The sequence below is a fragment of the Gouania willdenowi genome, chromosome 1, assembly GCF_900634775.1.
Source record: "Gouania willdenowi chromosome 1, fGouWil2.1, whole genome shotgun sequence".
Taxonomy (NCBI): Eukaryota; Metazoa; Chordata; class Actinopteri; order Blenniiformes; family Gobiesocidae; genus Gouania; species Gouania willdenowi.
Window position 1 is genome coordinate 14,996,600 of NC_041044.1, and position 11,776 is coordinate 15,008,375.

The window sequence follows — 11,776 nt, forward strand, 5'->3', positions numbered from 1 at the left end:
GACTGACAAAAGTACACATCAATATTTCCCTGATGGTCTAAACTAAAGGTGTCAGCAGCGCTTTATAGTCTCACATACAGGAATGGAAATGTTTCAAGTCTGTTAAAAACAATAAATGACTTTATAAAGCCACTTTGTTATACATCATTCTTTTGATCTGCCACAATAATGTAATTTAGCAATATTTAGGTGAGATTAAAAAAAGAGATTAATTAGATTAATTAATCACAGAGCATAATTCATTAATCACACAAGATGAAAGATGGCTAAGGGTGCCTGTATGTTTGTACAACAGTAGCTGTGTAATTAGCAGACACACACATGCACACAAACAACACAGCACAGTCTGGGGGCAAAACTGTCTAATTTCAACGCCCTAAGGATATTGATTAAGTCCAGGAATGAAAGCGTTATTGATTCTCTGTGAAGTTTAATTAATCTGAACTTAATTTCTCCAAAACATACCACTGCAGCTATTGAAACCTCCAACCAGGACCAGCTTTGTCCATTCATCCCCATCACAAATAATTTGACTCAAAATCTCTTGTCTTCCTTCCTTGCCCTTGTCTGTTCTCCTCTTGTTCTGTACCTCAGTAATGATAACGCCCTCAGAGTTAATGTAAGACTTTGGGAACTGGTGCAGTCTCCTGGCTCTCCTTGAAAGACAGAGTTGAGGACAGGAGAAGTGCGTGCAGAGAAAATGCCAACATTTGATTAAGTGAAACGAAAGTCCAAGAATTTCAATGCTTAAACACGGGCTCGTCTTGTTGACTACTGAGTGATCAAACACTAAAACAGAAAAAAAGAATCTCATTCCAAACACGTACATTTCTATAGTCCTATACACTTAAAAAGCCAATTTTCTTTTTGTCAGGGATTAAGTTTGTCTCCTTGGCATCATCAAACGAAATCTCTATTAGGCTATCCGGACTATCTCATAGCAAGAATGGGCCATTATGCTACTCAAGTGGAACAGAGAAGCTCTGAATTCAATCCCCAAAAAATCCTGATAATAATGCTGGAGATGTTATGATATCTGATCCAATTAAAATGCTCTGCACAAGCTGATGGCTGCCAGTAGCTTCCTGGCTCTCCCATAAGGAGTCACTTAACCATCACATTTTATTATGGAGTCTTTTGTATCATGAGCTAAAGATATCTAGACAGATATCTGCACTGTGTTGGCTCTGCTGTGTAGAGAACAGAGATGATATAAACTTATCAGCCAAACCATTATGACCACTGGTTGGTATTATGTGTCACCTTCTAATTTCTATAAATTAGCACCTGACATCTGATGGGGTGAACAATCTGTCCTCAAAGTTGGTATGTGATCAGCAGAAACACTAAAAACTGAACTAATTGGTCCTCCTCATTCCCATATTCTTTACACTCACCACCAGTCATCCTTGAACTGATTCAATTGGACTTAACACAAGGGTAAAACAATAGAGATGGAACAAGTTAATCACAGGGGCCGAGACAGAGAGACACAGAATCTCCAGTCCACTAGTAGGATCATGTTTGAAACTGTATTACTGTATTATTCTATACTGGTCTTGGTCTGGGGACCACATTTTGACATTTCTTGGTGTTGTGTCAGACTCAAGAGAATTTTTATTAAGTCTTGTCTCGGTCTTACACTGGCCATCTCGGAATTTTCTGTCAAGACCATCCAAGAACAGCACGGATCTGCATCACCTCAACTTCATTGAAGTGATAAAATCGAGACGCACTTGAAACTGTTTTTCAACAATTAATGCTTTAATTTGACTTGAAACATTTACTGTTAGGTCACTGATTGTTCTGCCTGCTTGGAAATATTTCCAGTGCCTTGTGTGTCAGACACCTGCAAAAAAAAATCATACCATCAGTCCATCTTATTTCTAGTCAGAAATAACTTGCTTTATGCCTCATTCACCTGACAGATAAACACCTTATTTTCAGATATTTAAAATAATTCTGGACTTACTAGTGGCTTTTTTTCATTTTTTGCAAAAATTTAGCTGAACAAATTTGTCAACATTTGAGATTATTTTGCATATTGTTCTTTGAAAAAGTTGCAGACACATTGACAAATGTATTTAAAAGAAAACTAAACTCAACTGTTCAACTTTGTCATGGTTTTTAAAATAGATTTTTATTGTCTTGTACTTGTGTTGGTCTTGGTCTTGACTCGTTTCTCGGCTCCTTAAATTCTTGGTCTTGTCGGGCAAGTTTTGGTCTTGGATAATTTAGTCTTGAGTAAAACACTAGTATCTACCTTAGTCCAAGGGAGAAATGCCAATACTGTGTGTTTTCTTTTGGGTTTGCGCACATTTTCATTACTTACAGTATGTCCATTTGAAATGTATCTTGTGTAATAATAGCAGGTAATATTTAATTAGCATTTTATTCACAACAAACTTGAACACAGACAGGGTTCAAAGCAGATATTTTAGCCAGAGACATATAGAGCTCACCTAATAGGGTTCTAATTATGTTGTACTTGACAATCCACATAATTACTGCCGGTGTTAGCTGTATAACTGAATGATTCAGTGACTAAAAGTGTCTGACTTGGAGAGAAAGAGGGAGACACTAAAGTCTAGACCAGATCAGATAAAACCACAGAGACCTCTAAATTTGAGGAAGATAAAAGGATGAAAAGTTGTTTGTTTCTGACTTTGAAAAAAGCTTCCTGTGACTTTTTGCCTGTTTAAAAAGTCAAGTCAAAAACAAAACCAAAACAACTTAGTCCGACATATCAGTATGTTAATGATTGTATTTGATTACAAGTAAAAAATTAAGAACACAGCCACAATCACAGTTAAAACCTGAACAAACTATGACAATGTATATTTAACGTAAGGATAAATCTAAAGAGCTAACAAAAATACTCCTGAAAGAGTAAACACATGAATATAAGCTGGAATTACATTATACTATAATATAAAAATACCAGTTTCTTGCAGCCTCATCTATTAATTTTACTTCACTGCTGAGAATGTTGTTGTGGTAATATGACATTCTGTGAGCACAAACGCTTTTTGTTTGTTTATTTTGTAAGGCAAAGTAACCAATCCAACAGTCCTATTTTAACACCCATGTAGAACCCCGAGGTGTACAGGAGCTCCAGAACATTAGTGAGTTGTTAAATATCTAAAACTTTAGGATTTCATTTAATTTTAAGGATTTAATTATTTTCTCTTTGTTCTAATATCTAGTGTGAAAAGAAACAACAGATAATATAACATACTCTTTAACATCTATTACATTTATTTAAAAGATTAAATTATATATTATGCTAAAATTGCAATGAATGAAGTGTTTAAAAGTAAATAATTAAGTTAATAGATAAACCTTCAAGCAATTCCGAGGGTTAATTTCTTACTTGAATGAAAATCAAAAACAGTGACAATTAACCTAGAATATAAATAGAGCAGTTAATGTTAATGCTAGGTTAATGCTATTGCTAGGTTAATGTTAATGCTAAGGTATAGCTAATGCAATGCTAATGCTAGGTTATTGTTATTGCTAGGCTAATGGTAATAAAAGGCTAATGCTAATGTTATTTCTAGGCTAATGTTATTGCTAGGCTAATGTTATTGCTAGGCTAATGGTAATACAAGGTTAAAGCTAAAACTATGTCAATATTAATGCTAGGCTAATGTTAATGCTAGGCTAATGCTATTCCTATGCTAATGTTGATGCTACGTTGATGCTATTGCTAGGTTAAAGCTATTGTTAGGTTAATGCTAATACTAGGTAAATATTAATGCTAGGCTAATGTTAATGCAAGGCTAATGGTATTGCTTTGCTTATGTTAATGCCAGGTTAATGTTATTGCTAGGTTACTGTTATTGCTAGGTTAATGCTAATGCTAGGCTAATGTTATTGCTAGGCTAATGATAATGCTAGGTTAAAGCTAATACTAGGTCAATATTAATGCTAGGCTAATGTCAATGCTAGGGTAATGCTATTACTATGCTAATGTTAATGTTGATACTAGGTTAATGCTATTGCTAGGTTATTGCTGTTGCTAGGTTGATGTTGATACTAGGTTAATGGTATTGCTAGGTTATTGCTGTTGCTAGGTTAATGCTAATGCTAGGCTAATGCTATTGCTAGGCTAATGATAATGCTAAGTTAAAGTTAATACTAGGTCAATATTAATGCTAGGCTAATGTTGTTGCTATGCTAATGTTAATAATGATGCTAGGTTAATGTTATTGTTAGGTTATTGCTATTGCTAGGTCATTGCTATTGCTAGGCTAATACTAATGCTTAGGGATGTAACGATTCACTCAACTCCCGATACGATTCGATTCACGATACTGGGTTCACGATACGATTCTCTCACGATTTATTTTACAAAATGGGACTGTAGACAAATTTTTTTTTGGGGAAAAAAACTAGAAAATGCTGGACTATTTTCCTTTTATTTTTCATTGTCAAAAGAATTCCTTGATAAACAATTCAAAACAATGCAATTTAACTAAAAATAAATCTTGAATGAAATAAATAAAGGAATAATACAAATGAAAATGAAGCCTATCAATTTAAATTCTGGTTCTAAAATAAACAATGCAAAACTGCATAATAGTTATTTTTCTTTTAAAAGTGCAACTGAAAATGTATTTTGTGCCTTAACAATTGGACTTTAAAAAAAAAAACCCCGTGATTACACTGATTTACGTCATATTTGTTTCGACCAGCAGAGGGCGCTGGTAATACAGTGGTCGGATGGCATGCAGATATCTTGCAGTGAAGAAGAGATGCTATGCTAGCAGACAGAGCTAATAGAAAAATGTGACTTTTACAGATATTCATGTAATATTACAGATATTCTTTCGGTGCTAAAGGGGTAATGAATCATTTATTAACATATTTAAGAGTAGAAGGCGGCCAGAAAGAAACTATTAGCAGACTCCGCCCGCCGCCTACACTTGTGGATAATTTTCAGAAAATCGATATCAACCGTGATACCTATGAATCGATTTTTAACTGCCTTACGATTAATCGTTACATCCCTACTAATGCTAGATAATGCTCATGCTTGCTAATGCTAATGATAAGCTAATGCAGTGGGACGTGGGCCAGCACCTGCATCCTCCCTTGCATTTTCTTCAGATAATGCAAATATTGTAGTTATTATTATTATTATATATTTTTCCTCAACAGGATGGGTAAACTTCACTGTATGGCTAAATTGTATATGAGACTACATTATTATGTTTTTAAAGTGCAGGAGTAGGGGGTACATGGCTTCATGTTAAATGACGGGACTGTAAATAGTTTGGGAACCACTGCTCTAAAGTAATCAATTATTGACCTTGGATATTTCCATTCAAATCCATGATCCATTAAACACACGATGTTTGATGGAACCAATGCAAAAGAGAATGTGTCAAAAGCTTTTACTCCAGATATGAAGAGCAGAAAATCAACGGACCTGCTAACAGCATCAGTTTACAGTCTCATCCATTCACAATTCACACTGCTGAGCCTGGACAACTGACACAAGTGGAAAGCAGTTGTCATTTAAGAGTATTGCGTGAAGGGCTTTGACAGCAGTGTTTTAGTGCCCTCTCTGGAAGAAGGGTTTACATTTATTGCCTCTGACTCCTTCTTGACCTTTTTTGCTGTGTGACACCGAGTCTGTTCTGAGGTGTTAAATCAAATGTCATCCTCCAGGACATGTATCCATTTAATGCTTCAAAGAAACTCAGTGATTACATCTTTCCTCAATAGAAAGATTTAGATTGTTTGTCGTGGAGATTTATGGTGTCAGTTGGACAAGTTACTACGTTTGGTCGATCTGGTGGACTTTCAAACACATTTTGACTCAGGGTAAGACTGAGATGGATTTTAATTAAAGAAGGGCTCTGAGACATTCCTAGCTTCCAATTTTATACAAGAATTTTTTTTTAGCATGTACGACTGTAACTGTATCACTGTAACCTGACAGCTTTAATCGTTGTACATATCGGTATTATATTTTTATTATTATTTATATATATTATTTATTATTATTAGTTTTTACTACTATGTGTGCACTTGTATTTAATCCTTATTTAAATAATAGTCTTTTACTTAATTATGTAAATTTTTCTTTCTCTTTCTTTCTTTGTTTAGTGTTTATCCTTTTTATTTGTAATATTACTTGAGCGTCTGTAACGTAAGTAATTTCCCCCTGGAATAAATAAAGTACCTCTTGATTATGATTATGATTATGATTAAAATAAATAACAAATTTGGGTACTCCGAATATTTTGAGAATAAAGAAGTAATTTTATGAGAATAAAGTCGTATCTAAATAAAATCGTAATTTTACGAGATTAAAGTCATAATACTTCAAGATTAGAGTTGTAATATTTTGAGATTAAAGTAAGTAATTTCATGAGAATAAATGTAAATACAAACAAGATCTTGTCTGTGTTGTGGTCACTCGTGCATTATGAAGAATGTGGAACATTTAGTTACAGTAGATTATACTTCTCTTTAAGTTTCACACAGGGAGAAATACTGAGCTGTTCTCAGTTTAAGGACTTTAAAACAACTTTGTAGACGTTTACGTTTGTTCTGAAGAAAGAACCAGAAAGAGCAGAAAGCCTCTTTTGAGGAGGAGGAACTGGCTGGAAGTGGTCGATTTAGAGGTAGGGTAGGCGATTTTCAAAAGGTAGCATGATTTTGAATGTAGCCTTCCCGACGGCTCCGCCTTTGGCCCCCTTGCCCCTCCCCTCTGTGCTCCATCTCACTCACATGCATGCGCACAGCTGCTGCAGAAGCGGACCTCAGCTCATTGCTTGTATTGTGTAGGAACTTCGTTGTCTCATGTCTCATTCAGTAGTAAGTAAATAATAAACTTTACCATTATATATGTTAAAAAACATGACCAAATTTTTTCCATTGGTCGAAGTTTTTACAGGTTTACAGCTGCTACAGATAACAGATTTTCTTCGTAATTTCTGTCAGGACATAAAGACAATTTCAACCAAAAACTTAAAAAGTGTATCTGGAGAAAATCGCCTCCCCTAGCTTTAAGGACTATCAGTGTTAGTTGCGTTAACTTCAATAGGGAATTCTAAGCCCTAAACCATTACCAGTTATACGGCTTTATTCTCAAAATGCTACAACTTTAATCTCGTAGTGCTCAGATTTATTTTTATTTCACGTGGCCCTAATAACCTGTCGTAAGCATGCATTTATAAACTGTAAAATATTTGGCCCCAAAAGAGTGACATGCAGGTTGAATCACTGCTGCTATAGTATGACATAATTAGACAAACATATATGAGATCCTCACATGAGTGTTTTACCTCTCCTGTCAGTAGTAATGACCAAGGCTTCCTGTCCTTCGCCCCAGCCCACGGCAGTGCGAGCAGTGAGCCGGAACACATAGCTTTGCTCATGGGAAAGGCCTGTGACGGTGAACTGGCGGGCGTTGGAGCCCACCTCCACTGTGGTCCATCGCTGGGGGTCCCTGTGGTCGAGGCGGTAGGAGATCTGGTATCCTAGTGAGGAGACAGAAGGGGCGACAGAAGGAGGAGGAAGATGGCAGGGATACGTGTGAATTTCTGCTGTGCAAAACTGTTCCCACTTGTTTTTGTATCTTTCTTTGAATCAGAGAGCCCACAAGTATCAAAGAGAGAACAACATGAAAGTAGAGTAAACATGCCTGTGCGCAGTGCCACACCATCGAGCCTCATTTCCACAATAAAACACGGAGACAAACATCTTGTTTCGCAGTCCTTAAAAGCCACCTTTTCCCCTCTGTGTAAGTTTGATTTGCACAGCCTTCTTCAAGTCTCTGTATTTCCCAAAGACAAAACTGTAACTTTGACACCTAAGTCCCGTGGGCACTGACACAGGCACCTACTTACATTCCCTAACACAGATAATATAGAAACACATAACCTCTTTCTATATCCTTGGCTGTGACCCGTGGTGAACAGGGATTGTCGCTTTCTCTGTCTCATGTGCAGCAGGCCATGTAATAACACCAACATCCTTCAACACATAAGTGTACACTCAAACCACTGAGCCCCGTCCAAGCTTTTCACAGGCCACTGGCCTCTTACAAAGACTTTTATTATGAAGATTGCATTGTACACATGGCACACACTCACCACGCTCCCGTGCATCCAGGAAAAACACAGGCAGTGATTAGTTCACACAGGGACTGCCAGAATAATAATCTTGCCTGAGACACATCATCTGCTTGTGTAAGTAATAATCTCATCATATAGTCTGACTATATTAATAGGATGGCTGCTTGTGTGAGATTATTGGATAACAACTGCATTACAAATCCTCTTTCAATGAAACAAGTGGGTCATGGCGTCGCATTATGGTTTGTTTTTAATATCATTACAACATCCCCATTGACTGATACAAGAAGCCAAATCTCTCATGTGTTGTGTGATGAGTTTTAAAGCAGAAGTAGGAATTTTTCTAAATAAAACACTGGGAAATAAAATACATATGATTTTTTTAAAACTTTATGGTTTGGGAACACTGACTGCTATGATTCCTACAACACACACACAAGCCTACAACATAACTATAATTCCTTGTTTTGGTTTATTCATATTGTAGAACTTATAATCAAATCATGTTTCTTGTACATGTATACATGACAACCTGGTATGCTGATTTATTTGGATGTTGTGCAGTGGGTAAAAATGTCATGTCAGACTGCTGTGTTTGGACTTCAACTACAGAAACAGATTGAAAATGCTACTGAAGGGTTGTGGTTTTACATTTAAATGTTTACAACTAAGTTTATTACCCAAGTGTTACTGTAACTATTTTTAATTTAAAAATGTATTCACTGATCCATTGCCTCTTTGTTCCATTATGTTACTTTATTTACTCTATTATCATTCAGTTAGAACAAACATGGTCTCAAACAGTGCCCTCGAACAGCTAGGAAAGCATTTGCCCCCTATTTACATCACCTAAAGCTCATCTTTTTGATCATAGCACTGATTTCTCAGAGTAGTGCTTTGCTGTTAGGCGTGTTTCTAAAAATCAGGCGGAGTGTAGAGATTCAGTAGCTAAGTCCAGTAGGAGGACAGCATAGCACACCATGTCATGATGACGATGAACATACTGTATATCAGCTGTATGGTTCTACTTTCAGACGGCCATGAATTGTCTGTCTGAAAAGAAAATGTCTCTTTTTTTTAATTTCTATATTCCGGTTAAAGCTGCCGCCCGGGCATGATTGTGCCTTTAAACTGTTGCTTCTCCACGTCGGTCTTCTTTTCTTGGCTTGCTTTGCCGTGTAATTGTTGTGCTTTACGCTGCAATGGGGACTTGTCCTGCCAATGCACTTTTACTATCGATGGTACGTGAACATGCATTGACTTCAGTCCAGCAGCCAATGGTAATGCCCAAAACATCCCATGGACCACTCTGTTAGTAGAAAGACCTCTGATTGGCTGAAAAGCAGCTTCACGCTCCTGGATTTCTAAAGCTTAAAGAGCTGAATACAAATATATATTTGGGTATGAAGTAGTGCTGTTGAATGATCCTGGTCCAACTCTCAACATTTTATTCAAAGTATTTCAATTTGGCATATTTAGTTATAAAATGTCAGAGTGACTGCCCTCTAAACCTGATTATTACAATTACAATTTTTGCTATTGGCTGAGAACAAGATCATGTGATGATTTGGGACCATCTTGCGTCACAAACAAGCACTGTTAGGTGCTAGTTTATAAAAACTAGCACCTGTGGGCTCTACAATCTGTGGTGAGTAGGTTTGATTGAGAGAAGAGTGAATAGAGAGGTATAGTAAGTAATGATTGGCTAGCTAGGATAGCATAGATTGTTCATTGGAGATTTTATTGTATTGACTGGGCATGTTTTAACTGCTCCAGGAGCCCCGCCCATAATCAAGGCATTTTTTGACTTTCCCTCCTCGTGGTAGGTCAAGAGAACCAACACGGGGGGCCCTCAGGGGCTCTAGTGAAGTACCCCTGACTGCAGTCCGCAGTTCGGGGCGGAGCTCAACGTCGGCATGCTATTGGCTTTCAGTCCGCAGTTCGGGGCAGAACTCAATGCGGCATGCTATTGTGCTGTGTGATTCTTATAGAGTTAAAAATAATCAACCTCAAAATAAATCAATTGTGCCATATAAATAATTTTGTATGTTACATAATTCTATAGGCATACAAAATAGATATGGGTTAAGGTTAGGAGTCTGAACGCGATTGGTTTATTGAACGTTGAGTGCCGCCCCGAAATGCAGGCTGCAGTCAGGGGCTTCTCGTTCTAGTCACCAATGAGCTCCATCTAAAATCTGATTTACTTTCCAGGATTCAAATTCATAAAAATAAATACATAAACTTAGTACAGTTAAATACTGCTGCACGATTTAATGACCCCACACAAGTAGCAGACCAGAGCCACTGTCCTGTGTGTGTGTATAGAAAATGGATAAGCGTGTATTTGGCAACCTAAGGCAAAGTTCGCAGAAAGCTTGAGGGAAATCACAAATATGTCACTGAGTTGGATGGAATCTAACTGCACACCTGCTGTTTTGTTTCTCCTTTTTGTACCCTCCATCTATCAGTCCCCCAACAGTTAGCAACCCAAAGAGAAATCAGGCCATCATCAACACTGAACACAACATGTATCTGTGTGTGTGTGTTCTATCTGCATAAAACAAACACACACACACCATCTAGCAAGGACACAGCAGGACAGCTTTATGTGTGTGTGTCTTTGTGATGGAGAGAGTGAGACTTGCCCTCCCACTCATCCTGCTGTCAGAGTGGTGTCACACTAAATGTCCTCCCCCCAACAATACAGTCACACATCACTCAAACTGTCCTGCACTACTTCCTCCCCCACTGAGAAGAGAAATATATCCCTCATCCCGTCTCGCACTCGCGCACACACACACACACACACACACACACACACACACACACACACACACACACACACACACACACACACACACACACACACACACACACACACACACACACACACACGACCCTCTTCTCACCTCTATACATCTAGTCTGTGCAGTCTCATCCCTTCTGTTCTTACTGTTTCCAACTCAGCAGTTCACACATTTCTCTCAGCTCTTTTCCTCTATACGTCCATTCCTTCTGTTTCTCACTGCACACTGCGCAAAGTGCATAGTATGCATGAGCCATTATAAACTGCACAATGGAGCTGTGCACGTTTAAAAAGCATCTGTGATAACACAACACACAAAAATACACACAGAAAGAGCTGACCCTCATTCAAAGACTCTAACCTGGATCAGCTCAGCTGCATTTTACTGACTTTGCTTTCTTGCTTCCTTTGAAAGATCAAAAAAGTTTAATCACTTCTTCCTTCAGACCCTGCAGTGATTAATGCTTTGTCATCCCAAGCATACAACATATTCTGCTTTCAAATTGTTGCTCACTTTGTGTGTGTGTGTGCGTGCGTGCGTGTGTGTACCTAATATGATGCCATTGGGGAAAGCAGGTGGCTGCCATACCACCCTCACTGAAGACAGTCGTACTTCTGGAAACACCATCCTCACAACTGGGCCAGGCACTGGGATGTAAAAAAAAAAAAAAAAAAAAAAAAACAGATGGACGTTAAAGGAAGAACAAATCAGTTTGAAAAAATGAAAGGATGAAGAAAAAGACGATTGCTGCCTCCTTCAGGGCTGAAATTAGAGAGTGGATCAGCATCTGCTGCACCTCTTATATTCCTATACATAAATATGATTACACCGACACTCACAGATGTGTGTGCATATGTTCAATTCTCGCATGCA

At 37.7% G+C, this 11,776-nt stretch overlaps 1 protein-coding gene across 4 annotated transcripts in view; it reads right to left on the reverse strand.

Annotated features, from left to right (window-relative positions):
* The window catches only part of sdk1b (sidekick cell adhesion molecule 1b), a 410,315-nt gene that overhangs the window by 42,187 nt on the left and 356,352 nt on the right, over positions 1-11,776 (reverse strand). For all 4 annotated transcript variants that reach the window (XM_028444442.1, XM_028444434.1, XM_028444426.1 and 1 more), the window contains 2 exons: positions 11,452-11,550; positions 7,302-7,496 (listed from right to left, as the gene is read on the reverse strand). In XM_028444442.1, the coding sequence (XP_028300243.1) occupies positions 7,302-7,496; positions 11,452-11,550 (294 nt within the window). The remainder of the gene's footprint in view (positions 1-7,301; positions 7,497-11,451; positions 11,551-11,776) is intronic.